At 36.0% G+C, this 21,281-nt stretch overlaps 1 protein-coding gene and 1 pseudogene across 1 annotated transcript; both read right to left on the reverse strand.

Moving 5' to 3' along the window:
• Positions 1-2,354: 2,354 nt before the first annotated feature.
• On the reverse strand, positions 2,355-2,894 carry LOC147544241 (DNA-directed RNA polymerase II subunit RPB7 pseudogene; annotated as a pseudogene).
• Positions 2,895-8,201: 5,307 nt separating this feature from the next.
• On the reverse strand, positions 8,202-12,940 carry LOC147544242 (DEAD-box ATP-dependent RNA helicase 52-like). The gene is made up of 6 exons (XM_086637201.1): positions 12,109-12,940; positions 11,939-12,022; positions 10,739-10,985; positions 9,733-9,923; positions 9,401-9,514; positions 8,202-9,058 (listed from the first exon to the last, which is right to left on the reverse strand). The coding sequence occupies exons 1-6, from the start codon at positions 12,265-12,267 to the stop codon at positions 8,546-8,548; spliced, it is 1,308 nt and encodes a 435-aa protein (XP_086493327.1). The 5' UTR covers positions 12,268-12,940; the 3' UTR covers positions 8,202-8,545.
• Between the last annotated feature and the right edge of the window lie 8,341 nt (positions 12,941-21,281).

Below are 21,281 nucleotides of genomic sequence, written 5' to 3' on the forward strand. Positions count from 1 at the left end.
CACTCTTCTTCGGAGGAGTTATCGACACCCAATTCATCTAACCAATCAGATCCATCTCCCGCTCATCCGGATTTAGGCATTCTTTTTCCTAACGGACGACCAATACGGCATCGTCGTCCTCCCTCTCACTTAGCGGATTATGATTGTAGCAACATTTCCATCTCTTATTCAAATTCATGTTCCGATGTTTCCTATCCTTTAACGGATTATCTCTCAGTTTCTTCCTTCACCCCAGAACATCGAATTTTCTTGACATCAGTGTTATCTCATTCCGAACCAACCTCTTTCAAAGAGGCAATGACCTCCCCTCACTGGAGAGAAGCCATGGCTGCCGAAATCAAGGCACTTGAATCCAATCGTACCTGGACATTAACCCATCTTCCGAATGGGAAGAAACCCATTGGTTGCAAATGGGTTTACAAAATTAAGTTCAACGCTAATGGATCGATCGAACGTTACATAGCTCGTCTTGTGGCAAAAGGCTACACTCAGATCGAAGGACTCGATTATAATGACACTTTTGCCCCTGTTGCAAAATTGGTCACTGTTCGGGTCCTCCTCTCCATTGCAGCTGTCAAAGGTTGGACACTCCACCAGCTTGACGTCAACAATGCTTTCCTCCAGGGAGATCTGGATGAAGAAGTATTTATGAAATTACCTCCCGGTTTTTCATCTAAGGGGGAGACACGTGTTTTCCGTCTCCACAAATCACTTTACGGCCTCAAACAGGCCTCCCGTCAGTGGTTTTCGAAATTCTCTTCTGTTCTTCTCAAACGAGGATTTGTTCAATCACTCTCCGATTATTCTCTATTCACATATAAAAAGGGAAACACATCCGTCTATGTATTAGTATACGTCGACGATATTATTATCACAGGAAATAACAATGCGGCAATTACTTCCCTTAAATCATTTCTTAGCTCCGCTTTCTCCCTTAAAGATCTTGGCCGCCTTCAATACTTTTTAGGAATTGAAGTCTCTCGATCTTCGAAAGGGATTTTCTTATGTCAACGCAAATATATTGTTGACATTCTCAAAGATTCTGGACTCACAGCTTCCAAAACTTCTCCTTTTCCTATGGATCAGAAATTTAAACTCAGCTCGACGGATGGTCCTCCACTTCCTGATCCCACAGTGTATCGTCGTCTTATAGGACGTCTCATTTATCTCACAGTGACTCGCCCGGACATCACATTCGCAGTCAACAGTCTTAGCCAGTTTATGCAAGACCCTCGAACTCCTCACATGGATGCTGCTCATCGGGTCTTACGATACCTAAAAGGCTCCATTGGTAAAGGAATTTTGCTATCATCCTCCAGTCGTCTACTGGTCTCTGGTTCTTGTGATTCCGACTGGGCCGGGTGCCCCACAACCAGAAGATCTACCACGGGTTATATCACAATGCTTGGTTCCAGCCCACTCTCTTGGAAATCCAAGAAACAACATACTATCGCTCGCTCCTCCGCTGAAGCCGAGTACAGGGCACTTGCCACCCTCACTTGTGAACTTCAATGGCTGAAATCTCTCCTTCTCGATTTAGGTATTAATCACTCATCTCCGATGCCTGTCCACTGTGATAATCGCGCTGCAATTCACATTGCTGAGAACCCGGTCTTTCATGAAAGAACAAAACACATAGAAATCGATTGCCATTTGGTTCGTGAAAAAATCAAAAGCAATCTGATTTCTCCACTATTCACCCCCTCCTCGGAACAACTCGCAGACATATTCACGAAGCCGCTTGGTGCAGAAGCGCTCAAAACTATCATTGGCAAGTTGGGCATCATTGACATCCCTGCTCCAACTTGAGGGGGAGTATTAGAGTCAACGATATGGATCGGTCACCCGATCCATATACACAACTGACCGACCCGGTCGGACAAAGGGGAACCGGCCCCACCCGGTGGAAAACTCTAGAAGACTCCTATTGTATTTATGATTAACATCAATCTTTGTAATCTCTATCCTAGATTTACCCTAATACTGCAATCCCATAAGTCTATAAATACTTGTAACCTATTTTGTTATTAATACATAAGAGAAACATTAATCTCTACATAGCTTCTTCTTTACCATTAAGTTATTATCTTTCATTGTTCGACTAACATTCGGACTATCGAAGAGATAGTTCTCACACAGACTGAAGTAATTCATTTTCGTAATACTAATGATCAAAGAGATATCCTGATTACATAAATACCTAAGAAAGAAAAAAATAAGAGACTTCAAGATTATCACATATTCCCTATCCTCAATAAATAGAATCTGCTACTTCATCACTTAATGGTGATAGCTTCCCCACTCAAACTTCCATTAGATTGCTCCCCGAAAAGTGATTGTAGCCGTCGCTTGGATTAAGAACTAGCAACCGGATCATTGATGACACCCAAGAAATCGCCTTTTATGGTTCCAATACAAAATATCTCTGTAGCATCAACTCTAGTTCCAATTATCTTTAACCTCACTTGATCACTTTCTTTTTTAATCTTCACAGTTCCATCTGAAGTTGTAAAATTTGGTATATCTCCTCTAGATTGAAACTCCATATCGTCCGGTATGAGATGGTTGGATACAAAAATCTGCGCAGGCCCAGCTTCAGCAAAAAACCCCATCTTATTAACATTCGTCACGACAGCTTCAAGAATCTCTCCTTTAAAAGGTCTGAAAACAACACACTGATACTTAACAGGGAAAGTCGCAAATCCTGTTCCATCACGAGTCATCCCTTTCCCAATACTATCCACACCTGTTATTGCTACTACGAATCCGTGTACGCCACTGCAAGTTCCTTCGACATCTTTCGTGAGTTTTTGGACTAACTTGTCACGTAGATTCGGCCCAAAGTGACGAGGGTGCAGTTGTATATTTCTTTCTGGCACTATATGGAAGAACATCTTAACTAGTAGCTTTCTTTGGACTGTGCACCTTCAAACTCCTTTTGATTTTTCTTAGAGTGATGAATTTGAGAGAAATGCTGAATTTGAGAAGTGAGAAACGGTAGCCGTCCTTAAATAAGAAAATGTAGCCGACCAATACCTTTTTTTTGTTGCAAAATGCAACCTAATACCTTAATCACTTATTTACGGAAATTTCTAAAAAAAAATTGACAGAAATTTCTAATTTTTTTTTTAAGAAATTTCTAATTTTAAGAAATAAGAGAAGTGCTCAATTTTAAATACTTATTTAAGGAAATTTCTAATTTTAATAGATCCAAATTACCCCTAAGGCAAGTTTCTAACTTTAAGGTATTAAGTTGCATTTTGCAACAAAAAAAAGGTATGGGTTATTTTCCAAATGGCCCCCAACATTGTGACCAGCTTCCTGCCTAGCCCCCTAAATTAGCAAAAAACCCATATGACCCCCTTTCTCAGATTCCGTTATAACACCCGTCAACTAGTCATATTTTCTCTATCCTCCATCTCATCTGTTCTCTCTACCACTTCATCTTCTCGCCACCTCATCATCATCTTTAAATGAAATGTGACTTTATACATTAGGTTGGTAACATAGTAATTGTCAAACCGACAGTTGGAGGCAGGGAACAGTTGCTTGTCGAAAGAGCATAACTGACTACAGGTTGGGTTTTTCGACTACCCATGAAAGAGACTATATTTTGCACAAGGGTTTGGGCCTCTAAAATCACAAAAAGACTACACTTTAGTTTATGATCACAAGCTATTTTGGCTCATTTCTTTGTCAAATTCCTATTTGGCTTCCTTTTCTAAGGTGCTGTTTGTTTTTTTATTTATGTCTGAATCTGAATTTGCTGAACTGAATTTGTTTCAGCATTATATATGTACCCAGTCCTTGATATTAATGTGTTCCACGTAATATACTGCTTCTTGAGGTAGTCCCAATGGTTCCTTAACTTTTTTTTGTGTTGCAGGACATTTATACTTCTCTGATAGCTTCTTCCCTATCTTTTCCCATGAAGAAGGTTTTAGCGAAGACCCTAAGTAGCCTGCACTGTTAACTTCTTCTATACACCAGATAATAAAATCTTTCCTATACTCGGGGGTATTTCTAAATGTAACTTTTCCCATGCTTGATCCATCATCAGTAGAGTTCTCTTCTATATCATGTTTCTCTTTTGTATTACCTCCCGTCGTTGAAAATTGGTCATCCATACCTACGGTTTATAATAATACAAACATTAAATTGGTGATCTTTAAGGATAACGCTCACATTCATACAAAAAAAAATCAGACGATCATCAATCACCTTATGAATAAGTACTCAACATGTTAATGGCAATCAACACCCACAAGTATAACGGACATAAAGCGCAACTACCCACAAATGGAGAGAACATGAAAGTGTACTCACCAAATTATATTTTCATATGCTTCTCTTCCATTGTTGAAAAATTATCAATTTCTCTCACCAAATTATATTTTCATATGCTTCTCAAAACTATACTAGCACTAGCATATAAGTAGTATAATAAAAAAAAACAGAACCAATGGAGACCTTCAGTACAATTTTAAAGAAGAACCAAACCCCATTTCAAATAGAATTTTTGGGTTTATAGCCCAAAAAATGGGCCCTAATAAGACATTTAGTCCTCTCTAATCCTATAAAGGGTTTCAAAACCAAAAAAATAATTAAAATGGATATCTAGTCCATTTGGTGTCATCTAGAGAGAAAACACAAATCCCTATAATACATATTAATTTATAATACCTATACTAACCTTCTTTATATATAAAATCTGATTTACATTTTAAAATCCAAAATATCTTTTTCCATTTTTACCTCCCACCTTTCTCTCTCCAATCACGTTTTTAAACAAAGTAACCGTGATCTTCATTATCTTTAGTAACCGAAACTTGCTTATTTTCTCTCTCTCTACACAAAATAACCATTTGATAATCATCCATTAATCTCAGAAATCTTGTTTCTTCTTCATTAAACCAACTGAAATCATCTTCTTCATCGTTTATCAGGTAAAACACATTACAAAAGTCATTTTTCATTCCATTGAAACAGATTCCGAATCAGATTTAATATTGCTTTTCACGTAATGTTAAAGGTTTTAGTTTCTTCTTTTATGTTTAATTTTTGTCGTCTTCATCTTTAACTTTGTTCATGAATTTCATTATAATCAAATTTCTCTCTGTATCATCTAATCAAATCTTTATCATTATTTAGTATTTTCTCTCTCTAAGATTCATAACTGATTTTATGATGTTAATGTTAAATCCGTCTTTACAATTCATTTTATTCGATTAAAAAGTGTTTGTCTCTATGTATTTTGTTACTTTTTAGTTGTTTTAGGTTATTGATTTTGATTTTTAGATCATTTTTTCAAATCTTCATCAAGGTTTTCGTACAATTTTTGATGCAGTTAAGATATCGAACGATTTGTTATAACTGAATGCAAACGATATATAATTTAAAATAAATTACGGATCGTTTACAATAAATTACATATCATTTTTTATCCAGAGAAGATCTAGTACGATTTGGTTATAACAGAATGTAAACGATATATAATTTACACGACATTACATAATGTTTACTGAACATAACACATACAAAACGCAAACATCTTCTGTACGATGTTTTTATAACAGAATGTAAAATATATGTATTTTGTTACAAATTATTCATATTTTATAAATAATATAAAAAACATCTTATAAATCGGCATAAATTATATATAATTTATTCAACATTACGCATACTTTTTCCCCAAAACAGTTGTTGTTTATAGTACAATAAATGTTCCAAAAATTATATGTAATTGATTGCACATTATACATATTTTTTCACATAACAGTGACCTTATGATTCAAACTAAAGTTATGTTTGTCTCCTAACACACTATGAAGTTTAACAAACAGTATGCATAATTTATTCCATTATACATGTCGTTTCTAGTAAATTATATGTTTTGTTGACAAATGTATATGTTTTCTTTTTGTAGTTTTGCTGTTACTTATGGAATTTCCTACTGAAGTTGGTCATTTGTTTTTTGGTGGTGCAAAAGCATTTGGATATGCTCTTCGACAATATAGTGTGAATGTTGTTTGTCCTACTCAAGACTACATATGCTCTACGACAATATAGTGTATACGATTTTTTTGTAACAGAATGTAAACGATGTGTAATGTAAAAGAAATTATGTGTAATTTATTGAACACGACACACGTACAGTTGATAAATTACGTTGTGTACATGACAAATGTTGGTTTCCTCGTCATAAATAACAAATAATTTACGTATTTGTTTCATAATTTGTATTCTATGTGTATTTATGTATGAGTAAAAACAAAAACAAATGTTGTTGTAATGTTCCCAGAAAAATATACTATTTCCAAATCTGAAAATTAAGTGAGAGAAAGTGATATATACGTTTTGTATATTAACCCCCAAATCACGCTAAATTGATCTCAGAAAATATACTCTTTCCAAATCTGAAAGTTTAGAGAGAGAAAATAAATTTAATTTACAAATCTGTTTAGAGGAGAGAGAAATTATGATTTGTTTCTATCCGTTTTTTGCTAATAAATTCTCCAAATCACTCCCAAATTTGATTTCCTTCTTTTCAGCGTTTGATTAGTTTCTGGTAATGGCGTTTCGAAGATTTAGGTTAGGATTTTTGGAAACGTTTCGTTTTGGGAAAGTTTCGATTTTGTTTCCTATAATTTATCCCAAATTCACGGTTAATTAAGTTGTTGGAATTTTCGGTCCGGCCCCACAATTTAAAATCCCGTGAAAATGGTTTGGGACACGAAAAGAATTGTTTTATAGATAGTATGGGTTTTTAGACCCAAGAGCAAAAGGACTAAAAATTCATTTTTTGACAAGATTGGACCCTAAACCCTTTTTGAACATTATTTTGGTCTGTATACCCACGGACCCTTTCAAATAACAGATAAAACATTTTTCTTAATCAAACAAATATTTATCTTCTTTGTGGCATTTAATCAAACAACAAGTATGCAGTTTCAGTCCATATCAAACATATAGCAGTAACAGCATAAAAGGGACCAAATCATCTCAAAATTTCAAGGGTTTTCAGTTAAATGGGTTCATAAAGACTATAAACATAAACAAGGAACATAAACAAGGAAGCTAACCAGGGAAGAAGAGTTTGATTTTAAAACTTATAGCAGAAATTTGAACTTTCTAGAGAGAGAAAATTACCTGAGAAATGTAGCAAATGATTGAAGAACGCCGAATCTATAGAGAGAAAGCGATCAGCAGCTGGAACTCCGGTGGTCTGGTGTCTCGCCAGGAACCCTAGGGTTTTCGTGAAGAAGCGGAGAAAAGAAGAAACTCGTTTCTGGTTTTGATTTCTAATTTTTAAGAGGGCTAAATTCGTCATTTTATCAATTTCAGAAGGTGTCCACAATTTTCAGACTTGTTTTGAAGTCTGAAAATATGTGGACTTATTTCAGCCGAATTCAGATGTTAGGACTATTCAGACATCGTTTCAGATTTTGTCAAAAAAAAAACAAACGTCTGAAATCTGAATTGGTCCTCAATTCAGATTTCAGATCTGAATTAATAAAAAAAAAAACAGCGGGACCAATTCAGATTTCAGATCTGAATTAATAAAAAAAACAAACAGCACCTAAGTCTTTCATCTCTCAATCTGAAAATCCTTTTCTTTCAAAACCTTATTAATGATGTTTAATTTTCCAATTTGCTTGTATTTTTTGTCTAAATAACCCAAGTCCTACACCCCACCACGTAAGGGTGGATTTGAGGAGAATCTTACAGGTAACTTTTGTTGTGATGACGGACAATCAAGAAAGTAGTAAAGAAAGTAAACAATGACGGACGATCAAGAAAGTAGTAAAGAAAGTAAACAATCACACAAATCAAACAAAACACAAGAGATTTATGTGATTCGATGTATCAAACCTACTCCACGTTAACGACAAACAATGACGCTATGGTTTCCACTATGAACGAAAATCAAGTTACAAATATATCTCCACGGTTTCATTTTATATAGTCTACCAGAAACAATAATGTCACTGACCACACCACCTCTTTCCAATTCTTAAAGATAAATTGACCTCAATTCATAAACATATCCCCAGTTTGGATAAAAGCACGAGGAGCACTCAGAATCATAAGGCCCTCAGGTATATTATGTAGAAAAATCACAACCCAAAATTAACCTCGAGGTCAAAGCTAGGAAAGAAATAGACACAGTTTGGTAAGAGAAGAAAGGTGGAGAGAAATGGGAAAACAAAATCTTGCTCTACTGGTTAGTCTGGTCTTCAGAACAAGTTGCACCACAACAAAACTTACTACACTCTCAACTTCATTTAACAATTTAGTAACACTTTTCCCAACAAAACTAATGGGAGAACAACCCATAACTAAATATTTCTTTTGAATAAAGTAAAAACGAAAGACAATGAGTACTAGTCGTCGCCGTCGTCATCATCGACCTAGGATAAGGGAGGGAGAAGAACAAAAAGAAGATAAGGAAATTCAAGTATGCAACCCTATTTCAAAATTATAATTTCGTGAAAGACAGAACAAATACCACGTCGAAGTTATGTACCCGTCCCAAGTCTAGCTAATCCCATGCACTGCTCACTCCCGCTGCACCATATCCACCACCACCTCCACCATACCCACTTTGTGGTGCACCGTATCCACCACCACTGTTGCCGCCACTATAATAATCTGCGTCCCCACCAGGACCACCCCTATTAAAAGAGGTATCCCTTCTGAAGTCACGACCATCAAAACGGCCCCCACCTGAACGGCGGTTCTTTCCTCCACAAGATGAACGAGCAGCATAACGAGAGAGCCAAGCAGGTACTTCTTGGTTAGATTCGTGCATCAGTTCTGCCAATGATCTTGCCATAGACGAATTGTTCTCGTTGAAGAACGCAGTTGCTAAACCTGATTTTCCTGCTCGGCCTGTACGCCCAATTCTGTGGACATAGTCGTCGATGTCGTTTGGAAGGTCAAAATTGACAACATGTGCAACATGTGGGATATCAAGACCACGGGCAGCCACATCCGTCGCAACCAATATAGGGGTTTGTCCACTTTTGAACGATCTCAAAGCATACTCTCTCTCCTGTCAACATTAGTATATATAGACACTTAAGTATAGACAGATAAAGAATGTAATTAACTGGAACGCACTTATAGATTTTCAAGTTCTCCATCATGGATTAACAACCAACTAGATGGTTGTAGTTTCATGCATACTGTAAGAGAGCGGTTACTAATCCAAAGACGAAAGTACAAAGAATGGGAAAACAACTAGAGAAGAGTGATCCTATTGAAATAGAAATTCTCCAAAAGCTAACATATGTACACTAGTGACGAGTCTCATGAAGCACTGTCTTGAAATCACATTCAGATTGAAGCTAAGGAAGAAGACAAATACGACAAGCATAATGTTGCTCAAACTTACCTGCTGACTTCTATCTCCATGAATAGTGGTTGCAGGAAATCCGTTCATGCATAGCCAGTGTTCCAAGGAATCGCCTCCTTTCTTTGTCTCCACAAAAACTAATGTCAGAGCTTGCTGCAACATCATAAACAAAATACTGATCATACAATATATATCAAAAGAAAATATAGAATCTACACAAATATGGAATTGAACATTCTCAAAATTTTGGTGGAAAGAGGGTCAGGCCCCTAACCTGCTGACCAATTCAAAAATAAAAATTGGTCGAAAGGGTATATGTGTAACATAACCTGTAAACCAGCTAACCAAGATGACAGGTTTTACATTACTACCTTTCCATGAGCTCCATTTGCCATTTGGGCATGAAGAAGATCCATGAGGTGGCTTCTCTTATCTGAATCATGAACAAATTCAACTCTTTGGACAATCAAATCAGTACTTGAACCAACCCTTCCTACAGCCAAGAAAATGTAGCTTGAAAGAAAATCCGAGGCCAATCTTTGTAAATATAAATCAACCACAACTTGCATGAGTTGATATAATCTGAGTAAACAGTAGAGTATGGAAAAAATGAACGTCAAGAAGAGGGTTAGTGCACATCTCTAAACAAAAATGCTTATGGTTCGATAATAACCTGCAAGAGCAGCTCACTACGACATATAGGGCAACAAATATATTAGGTCAACAACATGACTTTTGTATCCAACCTGATCGACAAAATCAAGGAAAATCTGATAATAAGCCGATCTGGTGTAGTATAAGATTCTATTAGCACACCTCGCAAAATGGTGTATTTACACTGCACACTTGTCATAAACACTGTCTGGAGTCCAAGTCTTACTTTCATTTAAATATACACAATGTAACATGGACGTTGGTATCGGTAACCGAATCAAATATCCACTCAAGGTTCAAAAAACCCTGTACAGGAGAAACGTATATGTAGACATTGTATATATATATGGCATAACTTTCTTCTGTTTGGACACACTAGCTACAGTTTAAGTTCTTCCGAAATCAGTTTGTACATGCTCCAACTATTTATGTTTTTATTAGGTAATTGGCTTTCAAGAGAGAGAAAGGGAGGGAAGCGAAGAGATGGGCAGAGCTGCAGACATGAAGAGAGGCCAAGTAAATATCACAAGTTTGTTCTTGTCCTCTTGTCTTCTTCCTATGAGTTTTGTCAATGCTGATGTTGACACATCAAAAAGTCGGCAAAAGTCTATCCATCCTTGTTATAAGGATGTAAACTTTCTCATATTCGAACAGACATTTGCGGCAACAGAACTGTTAACCGGCAAGAATCATAAACCAGTGACAGCAAATAGACTTCGGAACAAACCTGTATCTCTTTTGGAAAAGTTGCACTAAACAGCATGGTCTGCCTCGCACCTCGTGGAGGCATGTCCATTTGTTCAACAATCTTTCTGATTTGTGGCTCAAATCCCATATCCAGCATCCTATCTGCTTCATCTAGGGCCAGATACCTAATCATCTGTAACGACACCCTGGCCCTTTCAAGCAAATCCACCAATCTTCCTGGCGTCGCTACAAGAATATCAACACCTCTCTCCAGTTCCCGCAACTGACAAACAGAGGAAAACTCTATCAGCAAACAAGATCGTCATAACAGAATTGCAAATTGTGCTCAGTTTGGACCAGCAGTGAAACTATCATCACATCTACAGACATGGGAGAGAGGTGGTGGGGGACAAATATGGCAAAGACCCGGAGCAATGGGCTGTTAGGGTACGCAATGCACCTTTCGGTTGTGGCGTGTGGAAAGGAATCCAAGGCTTTCTTACCAGGTTTCGTAGCCTAACCAGGTGGGATGTAGGTAATGGCGGGAAGATTAAATTCTGGTCGGATGTCTGGTTGGGTTCAACTAGTCTTATGGCCCAGTTTCCTTTGATTTATGATATTGCTACAGACAAGAAGGCGTTGGTGCAGCAAATGTTCAACCAGGAGACTCAAATTTGGGAAGTCAATGTTAGGAGGGCACTAAACGATTGGGAAATTAATTCGTACCTGGGTTTACTTGAGGTTCTACAATCAGTTCATTTAGGCAATGAGGATGATAAAAGAGTATGGAAACACGATGCAAAGGAGTCGCTATCAGTTCGTGAAGAATCCACTTTAGCCTACCTCTTCTTTTCTTTTCTTTCTTTGGTGCTGCTGTTGTATAGTTCTTTTTTCGTTTTAATTCAATCAAATTTTCAAAAAAAATAAAAAAATCTACAGACATGGGTCACCATTGATTTCAACTACTACTCTACTAGTTAAGGCATCTAGTTGCATAATAATGTTTCCAATTAAGACTTAAGAAATAGTAAAGGCATCGTAGTACTTAATGGTTGGTGTCCCATATGATGAGAACATAGCACTGTAGCAGAGACTTTAGACATGTCAAAGACATGGTTAACATGGATTTAAACACCTAAAAACAACCTTCAACGAGTTATGAGTCTGATTACAGCTTACGCTATAAGACCAACAACCAGTAAGACAGTCAAGTGAAGAACACATAAAATACAGAACCTGTTGATTAATTGGGGCACCTCCATAAGCAACAACTACCCTAACACCAGTTTGGTAAGAAAATTTCTTTGTTTCCTCGTGTATCTGTGAATTAGAAAACAGAACACATTAAAATTGTCTTTATTGGAACATCAAGATTAATTTCATGTATGGACTACGCACAAACTCACCTGGCATGACAGCTCCCGAGTAGGGGAGAGAATAAGAGCTAGTGGATACACTGTCCGTTCACCGCGTGGTCTCTGAGCAATCTGCCCAGTCATAATCCCACTGATAATTGGAAAACAGAAAGCAGCTGTCTTCCCAGACCCGGTTTGTGCACAGGCCATCAAATCTCTCCCTGCAAGAGATATTGGAATTGCATGTCGTTGAACAGGTGTGGGCTTAACATACTTGCATCTCCTTATATTAAGATTAAGTGCTTCTCCTAAATCGATGTCGGCGAAAGTGTTCACTGGTGGTGGAACATTTTCACCACTGGTCTCCACGGGAATATCTTCGTAGGCGTCAAAGTTAATCCCAGTGTTTTGATCCGCATTATCTCCACATCATTATCAGCATCATTTCCAAAGGGGTTGACCTCCCGATCTCTCCCTCGATCCCATCCACCACTCCTGTTATTCCAACCACCACCACTAATGCGGCCACCACCAAAACCTTGCTGCCCTATATCTGCCCTCGGACCACCCCACCGGTTACCACTAACTGGAGCACCACTATATCTATCATTAACCGTCTTAGGACCATTATAGGCCGCTGCAGGTGGTTCGGATGAAGGAGGCCGGTTACGGAGATGAGGTGGAACATAAGAAGATCGGCCTGCACCTTGAGTATTGCTATTCCCAGCAGCTGAGTTCTCAGCTTCAGAGTTCGCAACAGAATCTGCCCATGAAGTTGGCATAATTAACCTTTTCTTACAATTCTTTCAGAAACCCTATCAAATTCTTGTCCAGAACAACAACTTCCCTAAAAGCTAAGTTTCAACTTAGAACTAAAAACCCACCAAACTTCTTCTCCAGTAAACAACAACCCTGATTTAAATCACAAACTAGAATAGAACTTAACAGATAATCTTCTTATTCTTCTTTCCTAAGTAGCTCTTTATGAACCCTAGACAATAAAAAGAAAATCAAAGATCTCCAACTTAGAATAATCAATCAAACCCAAAACAGAAACAACTCATAAACAACAAAAATCTAGCCAAAGGAAAACTAAATGACAGAACATAACAAACTTTGCATGAAATATAAAGAACAAGAATCTTCAATTATTTTAACAGAAAGAGCAGATTTGAAAGTCAACCCAGAAAAACCCATGTCAAAAAAAATAAAAATAAATCAGTTCCCATAGTTCTTCCCTAAAATCAAACATAGATAGTTAGATATAGAGAAGAAGAAGAATAGAATATACCTGGGTTAGACGATGAATCGAAACGAAACGAAACCCTATAAATTGGGTTTCTTTAGAGAGAGAGAGAGAGAGAAAGAGAGGAAGTGTTATGAGAATGGAAGAAACCCCTAAAAAGCTCCGCAGTGAAATCTGAGTCGAAACAACAAAACGTGAAGGAAGATGGACACCAATACAGAAATATCTCTTCTTTTTCTTTCTTTTCTTTTCTTTTCTTTTTCTTTTCTTTTTCTTTTTATTTTTCAATTTATTTTCTTTGTTTTTTCTTTTTCTTTTTTCGAGTTTCAACTCAGAAATCCCTTTTCTCTCTCTAGAAAAACCTAATTTGTTTCGTTTATTCTTTATTTTTAATTTAAAAATTAAAATTACAAATTTAGAATAAAACACCAAAAAGGGATTCATCAAATAAATGAGGGGCTGACCTCATAAATGAATTTTAGTGGTTTAAACTGAAAAAACGTTCCCCATTAAAGGGAGAAACGTTAAAAAAAGAATCACAATTATAACCTAACACACATGAATTTTGGGAATCTTAGATTTAGGCCTACAAAAGAAAAGCAAAGATTGGTCGATCCGAAAGGTTTTCTAGTTTGTGGCCTTGAAAATCTCAAGGGACTGACAAGCTCATTTGTGGGCAGAAGATGAAAGGTTTTCAAGGTTTTTTGTATAGAGTTAATTACTATAAAGGTCAAAAAAATATTGGAAATAGTTGGAAAGACATAAAAAATTTGGAAATTATTAAAGAGGTCAAAAAGATCCCGAGAGTATCCCGAAATTGCGAATTTTCGGCATTACCCTTAACAAATTGAAAATGACGCGTGTATCCTGTCGTATATAAAAGAATTTTAAGTCATAAAAAAGTCAAATTTCTATTTCCCTCGCGCGAGAACAGTTACCTTTCTTCCCCGACTGTTCGTTCATCTTCTTCTTCTTCTTCGAGATTTAGGGTTTCTACCTATCAATTTCGCAGAAATCTACTACACAAACAACAAGTAAGTATATCTTAACTGAATATTTAAGTTTCTTTAGATTTTTTTTCAAACTTTCTGTCTCTAGCGAAAATAGGGTTTGTAAACCCTATTTTTTTTGTTTTTTGGGTTTATGAATGGCGTTGCAAACAAGTTTTGTAGAATCAGATTTACCAAATATGTCTTTAAAATCTACTATTTTTGTTAATCTTTGGCTTTGCAAACCCTAGTTTGTAGATCTGCAAATAATTTGTCTTTAAAACCTACTATATTTGTTAGTGGTTTTCGAATGGCAGATCTACAACTGCAACTAGGGTTTTCAAAACCTTTTTTGATAATGATTTTGGGAATATATTGAGTTTTACAAGTTGTTCATGCAGGGTATGCAAGCCTTATTTGCAGTATAAGATCTGCAAATGGGGATTCCATACCCTTAATTGTTTTGTGTTTTTCTAAATGGATTTTGCAAACACTATTTGCTGTAATATAACTGCAAACACTATTTGCAAACACTATTTGCAGTAATAAAAAACTGCAAATGGTTTTGAAAAACAATTTTGTTGTTTAGTGCTTCTGCAAATAGTTTTTTCAAATGTATTAGCAAAAGTTAAACAAACTGTTTGCTATTAAATTCACTTGATTATTTATGCAGAAAATGGTGAAAGCAAAAAGAGGGGAAAAACAACTAGTACCCTCAGATAGTACTGAGGGTGCTAAATCCGAAAGCACTGACATGGTGATTTCTGAAGGTACAAAGGAGATAAAAAATGATAATAAAAAAGTAAAGAAGGAATATGAAACGTACAACTACAGGAGTACGATGAAGAATACAACGATGTTCATGAAAAAAATAGGTGCAAGGATGAAACTTGAACATTGTATGGCACTATCAGAAACTCCATTCGGATCAATTTTCAAAGCTTTCTATAATGATGAGATAGTACCAACAAATCTTGAAAGGCCAATAGCAATAATCTTTGAGTTGGTGAAAAGATACAGTAGAGAGAAAGGAAAATTTGAGTTTGGTGAGATAGATTTAGAATTCAAAGTAGATGATGTGGCAATTCTGCTTGGAATGCCAAAAGAAGGTGTGCTGGTTTCACCCTTCTAATGAGTCATGAAGATGCCTCATTTGAATCTCTTAATTTGGGCTAATTAGTCTATTTCGAGCAGTTACTCTCATGAATTACTTGTTTCTCTTTTCCAGGTGTCTTTTACGGAGTTCGGTGCGAAAAATTGCTAAAATCGAGAGAAAGACACAATTGAGGGGCATTTTGGTCAATTGTTGGTTATGCTAATCTTGGTTGACTTTAATACTTGGATGAGAAATAGAGTCCGAGACGAACCCAACGCCGAAAGCAGAAGTCAAATCGGAGTCCGGATGGACGAAATAGAAAAGGTCAAAGTTCGAGCCAAAATCCATTGATCAAGGTCAGCATATATATTAAGCAACACGTGGCGAAAATCTAGTGGATAGTACGGAGCGATCTGGACGTGAGTGGTACACCGGTGGGCATGTGTTGGACGGCCATTAGGGTTTGTATCCCATCACCCTAACGGCCAGCTACTAGGTCACGGGATTTCTAAGGTCTTTGATTCCCTGTGACCTGACGCAGTATAATGCCGTACACCAACAGGCATCTAACTATCCCAAATTACTCCGCACACATGGACACATCAGCAACAGGCGCTGCATCTCTTTTCATCTGGCCGTCAAGCAGCAAATAGTCCGCCCATGACACCTCACCTCACGTCTTCCCTTTTTTATCTCATATTTCCTCAATTCTCCCTCTTTTACCCTTATCTTCCTAACCACTTCTTTTAGGAAATTGACAAAAGAAAAAAAAAAGGAGAAGGTGGAGTGAGAGAGAGCATGAAACAGAGAGAGAAAGAAACTTATCTAGAGAGAGAAAGATCGTGAGATGGAAACAGAGAGATTGTAGAGGTTTTGGTAAGAAGATAATCTCTTGTGAAAACGAAAGATTGACAGGATGAAGAGGAGATTAAAGGAGGATATTTTCCATCATTGCTTAAGAACAGAATCATGAAGATATTTAGAAAATGGAAAGAGAGATTAGAGAGGATTGATTATCACTCTCGGCTGAAGAAGAATGAAAGGAAAGAATAGCAGATGATTGAGGGAAATTTCTGCTGCTGATTTGTTTACTTCTCTATTTACAATAAAAAGATTGATGGAAGGATTGTGAAGATTTGACAGAGATGGGAAATGCCTTTTCTTTGGGCTGATCTTGCTGGTGTCGATTGATTCATGGTGAGAAGATTTCAGAGCTTGATTTCTTTCTATAGAGTGATTGATGGGGAAGATATTTTACAGAGAGAGATAGAAGAGAAGGGGTCGACTGGTTTGGTGATTATAAAACAGAGAAGAACTAAGTTAATGAGGAGCTCTGTTTTGGAGGGGAAGATCTTCTCAAGCTCAACCTATAGAGAAAATCAGAGAGAGAGAGAGAGAAACACCATTATCATCCACTTCTTTTCTTCTTCTTCTTGTTCTGTAATTCTTTTAGTGAGAGAAAGAAACAGAGAGAGAGAGGGAAATATTTGTAGTGAGAGAAAGGAGTAATTTGTAGAGAGAGAGATAAATAATCAATTGCTTTTATTTCTTCTTCATTTTTGTTTCTCTGGAGGTTCCTTTATTCATGGTTGTATGAGAGATAAGTACTGGAAGAAGTTTAAAACAATAGTTTAGAGATTTGTTTTTCGAAATAAACAATTACATTGTTATAGATTAGTGGTTTTAAACGAAAACATCTTCCGAAATTAAGATAGTTCATTATCTAAAATTTCGAGTTATAAAAAAAGGAGAATTGATTATTTAACTATTTGTTCTAAAGATGATTTTATGTGGTAGATTCCGAAACCCCTAGACTTCTCCCCCCATTTGAGTTTATCTTTTTATTTGTTTTAATATTTTATATATTTTAATTTATTACCAAAACCTCATCAAAATCAAAAACCGAGTTACTTCCAAGTCTTAGAATAGATTTCACTTAGTCTCTGAGGAACGAACCGGACTTACCGGAATTATCACTTGACGCCCGTATACTTGCGGGTGTAGACCTATTTAGGGTAACCTTTCTAGGCCCATCACCTTCAAAGGGAAAAAAGATGAGGAATTTGTTGCTACATATTTTGGGAAGTCGTATAAGATTTCTACAGCAACCATAGAATCAACAGTCGAGAGGTTTTTAGTAGAGGATAATGACAAAACAGAAGATTTTGTGAAGTTAATGATAATGCATATTTCTTCTTCTTTCCTGTTTGCAACACAAGCTGGAACGACTATACAAACGTCGTTCACAAATTTGTTGAGAACAATGGAGAAGATTAACTCAATTTCATGGCCTACTGTAATTCATAATTACATGATGAGGTCGATTGAAGAAAATGTCGACAGACCAGCAAAAGCATCAAGATGTCTTCTTCTTTTACCGGTAAAATAATTTTTAATCATGATTCAATTGTGTAGTTTGCATTTTTTGTTTTTGCAAATGTTATTTGCATTATTTGTTTTCTTCAGGATGTTTGAAATTTTTTTGTTTTTGGAGATGTTTGCATGGTTTGATCCTTCTAATATGTTTGGATTCAATATATGCAGTTCTGGTTTTGTGAGCACTCAAATCTTTATAGAAGATTACATGATAAAAAAGACAAATGTCCTCGCATAATTAGATGGAGTCTTGACCATATGAAGTTGGATTTTCTTGAAGCTCTAGAAGACGTGGCAAGTAACCAGGTATAATATATTTAATTTTTGCAAATCATTAACTTGTATACTAGGGTTATGAACTGTAATTTTCAAAGATTGTTTTGCAAAACTGTTGAATGCATTCTGTAATTTAAAATACATTGTTTGACTTTCAGCTGTCTGAAGATTTTTTTGTGCCACTTTCGGAAAGTGAGGAAAATCTAATTTCTGGTGGGATATTGACTGTGGGTAATGAAATTGATGTTTCTTATTTGAAACATCTTGAAGATCAAGTTAAAAAGTTAGAAATTCAATGTGAAGATCAAAAGAAGGAATTGAGTATGGAAAGTGAAGAAATCGAGAAGTTGAAGAAGGAATTGAGTATGAAAAATGTAGAAATGGAGAAGTTGAAGGAAGAAATACAATGTGTAAGAGAATCAAGCATGATTCTAATGAAAGACAATGAAGAACTAAAAACAGCAATATTAGATAAGTTCGGTGAGGAGATTGAGGAGAACACCTCAAAAATGAAGAAGAGCCCTGAAAAAAAAGTGGCTTAAAAAACAAATAGAATCAAGATGAGTGAGAAAAATCTTACTGTTAGTCCTGAAATGACTAAAAAACAAATTTTGAAGAGGTTGATATGTCTAAGTATCAAAAATAAAAGGTTGACGAAACTTCTGACTTTCTCACACCAGAGAAACAAGTCTAGACAAAGAAGTTAAAAGTTATGAACAGCAAAACAAGAGGTTCATCAATTGAAAAAGTTAGTGTTCAAAGTAAGGGAAGTACAGAAAAGAAAGCAAGTGAAGAGAGTAAGAAGGAAACAGAAAATGGTAAGGAAACAAAAGATAGTAAGAAAGGAAGTGCATATAGTAAGAAAGAAGGTGAAGTTAGTAAGATGGGAAGTGAAACTAGCAAGGAAATAGAACCTAGTAAGAACAGTGAAGAATTCAAAAAATGGGAAAGTTCTGAAATATGGAATCTATTCACTGAAGAGGAACTGAGAACAATTAAAGGATTCTATGCATTGGCAAACAGGAAGTAAGTACATGTCTACTTTAAAAAGTTTTACAAGTGAATTGCAACCAACTATTATTTGCAAACAGTTAGTTGCTAATACATTGCATGCAAACAATTAGTTGCAATTCTTTATCTGCAAACAGTTGGTTGCAACTCTGTATATGCAAACAGTTGGTTGCAACTCAATGACTGCAAACATAGGGTTGCAAAATAGTGTCTACAAGTGTGGTTGCAAAAATGTTGATTATGTTGAAATTTTTTGTAGTTCAATTGCTTGGGATAAAAACAAAAGCTTGATCATCACTGGAGATCAAATCGAGGGTTTGATTATGAACGAATTTGTTGATAGTCAAATAATTGATTGGTATCTAGAAAACAATGTGGGACGATACTAGAATATGGTTGTTTTTAGCTCAACCATATGGGTAAGATCTTTCAAACAACTATATTTTGTATTAAGTTTCATATTATTTATCTAATTAGATGAACATTAATTTACATGTAGACTTTAATGAAATTTGATGGTTCGGAAAAGAACATGTCTGCAATGCTAACAAAGAAACTCAAAGAAGCTTATAAGAAGAAGTGTAACTGGTTCCTATTCCCATTAAACACAAGTGCTGAGGAAAAGAGTCACGAAGGTTGCCATTGGCATCTTATTGCATTTGATAGAATTGATGACAGTTGGTTTCATTATGATTCCTTGAAGAAAACTCCAAAAATAAGTATAAGAAGTGCAAAGGAAGCAAAGAGGTTTGCAGTCTCATTGGTGAACATAATTAATGCAGCTGGGCTAACTAAAAAACCACTCAAATCAAGTCCAAAGCTAAACAAAGTTGACTGCCCAAAACAAACAAACTCGTAAGTATAAAATCTATTTTGATTTCATTGTTTTGGCATATAAAATGATGAGTACAAATTAGTTTATAATGTATTGTAGGATTGATTGTGCTCTGTATGTGCTTCTGTATGCTGATGTAATCAGAAATGAAGATAATCCTTTGTTTAAGGCAAACTGGCCGGAAGGAATGTCAGAAAAGGCTTCAAGGAAAAGAGCTGAACTTGCAGCTGCAATTTTGGATGATTCGACAAACAAACCTTGGGTTGAAGGAACAGTTAGTGATGATGAAAATACTAAATGATGTTTTAACTTCTTGTATGTGAAGACTGAGAACAAGTGACAAACAAAAATGATACTTATTTTGATCTTAAATTCTGATAATGAAAAAGCTGATGGATGTTTGCATAATCATGTTTTGTTTTCATCAAGTATACAAAAATATGCAACCAAGTGGTTGTATTCAGCAAACAATGTTTGCATTATTTTTGTTTACAGACTGGTTGAAACAGAATGCAAACACTTGGTTGCATTGCTGCAGTTATTTTTTGTGTGTTATCTTATGTGTTGTTAATCTGTTAGTGATTAGGGTCTTTGTTTTGGTTCTAGTCTTTGTTGCTAGAGTTTAGTTGTCTTTTTTGTTTCCATGATCAATATACAGATTGTTTCTTTTTGTTGTCTATAGAGAGTTATGGCTCTTTGTTAGGAGCAGTCTGATAGTTTAAGGCAAAACAATATTTGACAATTTAATTTCAATAAAATCGGGGGCTAGGCCCCCGAACCCCCGTAAAAAAAATTCAACTATTTACTTTTAAAATTGGGCAACTCACTCCAATCAATATAATTTTTATAAAAAATGTTAAGAGCAGAACACTGAAATTTTTTCTAAAACAAAACGGGGGCTACGCCCCCGAACCCCCGTAAAAATATTTAACTTAATTCGAGGGCAACAAAAAAACCATCAATATTTTTGTAGACAGAACGCTTCATACAAGTTAGTTGGAAACAAAAACTCGTTCACAAATTTGCAACATACAACTGCAAACAAGTTTGCATAGGTGTAATGTGCAAACAAGTTTGCAGAGGTGTAATGTGCAGACAAGGTTGCAGAAGTGTAATGTGCAACCAAGTTTGCAGTGGTTGAATATGCAAACACGTTTGCAAAGGTTGAATATGCAAACAGATGTTTGCGTACCACATGTTTGCATATCACACTGCAAATAGTTGTTTGCATAACACACTTCCAATCAGTTGTCTGCATACAAAACCTAAAAAAGTATACCTGCAACAGTTTAAAGTAAATTATCTTTGCATAAATTTAACCAGAATAAAACCATATACAAATTTCAAATAATCCTTTATCGAGTAACAATGAATAAACGAATGTCAAAATTAATC

The sequence above is a fragment of the Eschscholzia californica genome, unplaced genomic scaffold (genome assembly GCF_041429995.1).
Source record: "Eschscholzia californica isolate CP2 unplaced genomic scaffold, dmEscCali1.0.p SCAF_4, whole genome shotgun sequence".
In the NCBI taxonomy this organism is placed as follows: Eukaryota; Viridiplantae; Streptophyta; class Magnoliopsida; order Ranunculales; family Papaveraceae; genus Eschscholzia; species Eschscholzia californica.

Coding starts and splice junctions, on each gene's coding strand:
- LOC147544242 (XM_086637201.1), bottom strand. CDS start 12,267: ATGGCCTGTGCACAAACCGGGTCTGGGAAGACAGCTGCTTTCTGTTTT. Junction 10,986..11,938: donor GTGCCCCAATTAATCAACAG/GTTCTGTATTTT, acceptor TCTGTTTGTCAG/TTGCGGGAACTGGAGAGAGG. Junction 9,515..9,732: donor CAAATGGAGCTCATGGAAAG/GTAGTAATGTAA, acceptor ATGATGTTGCAG/CAAGCTCTGACATTAGTTTT.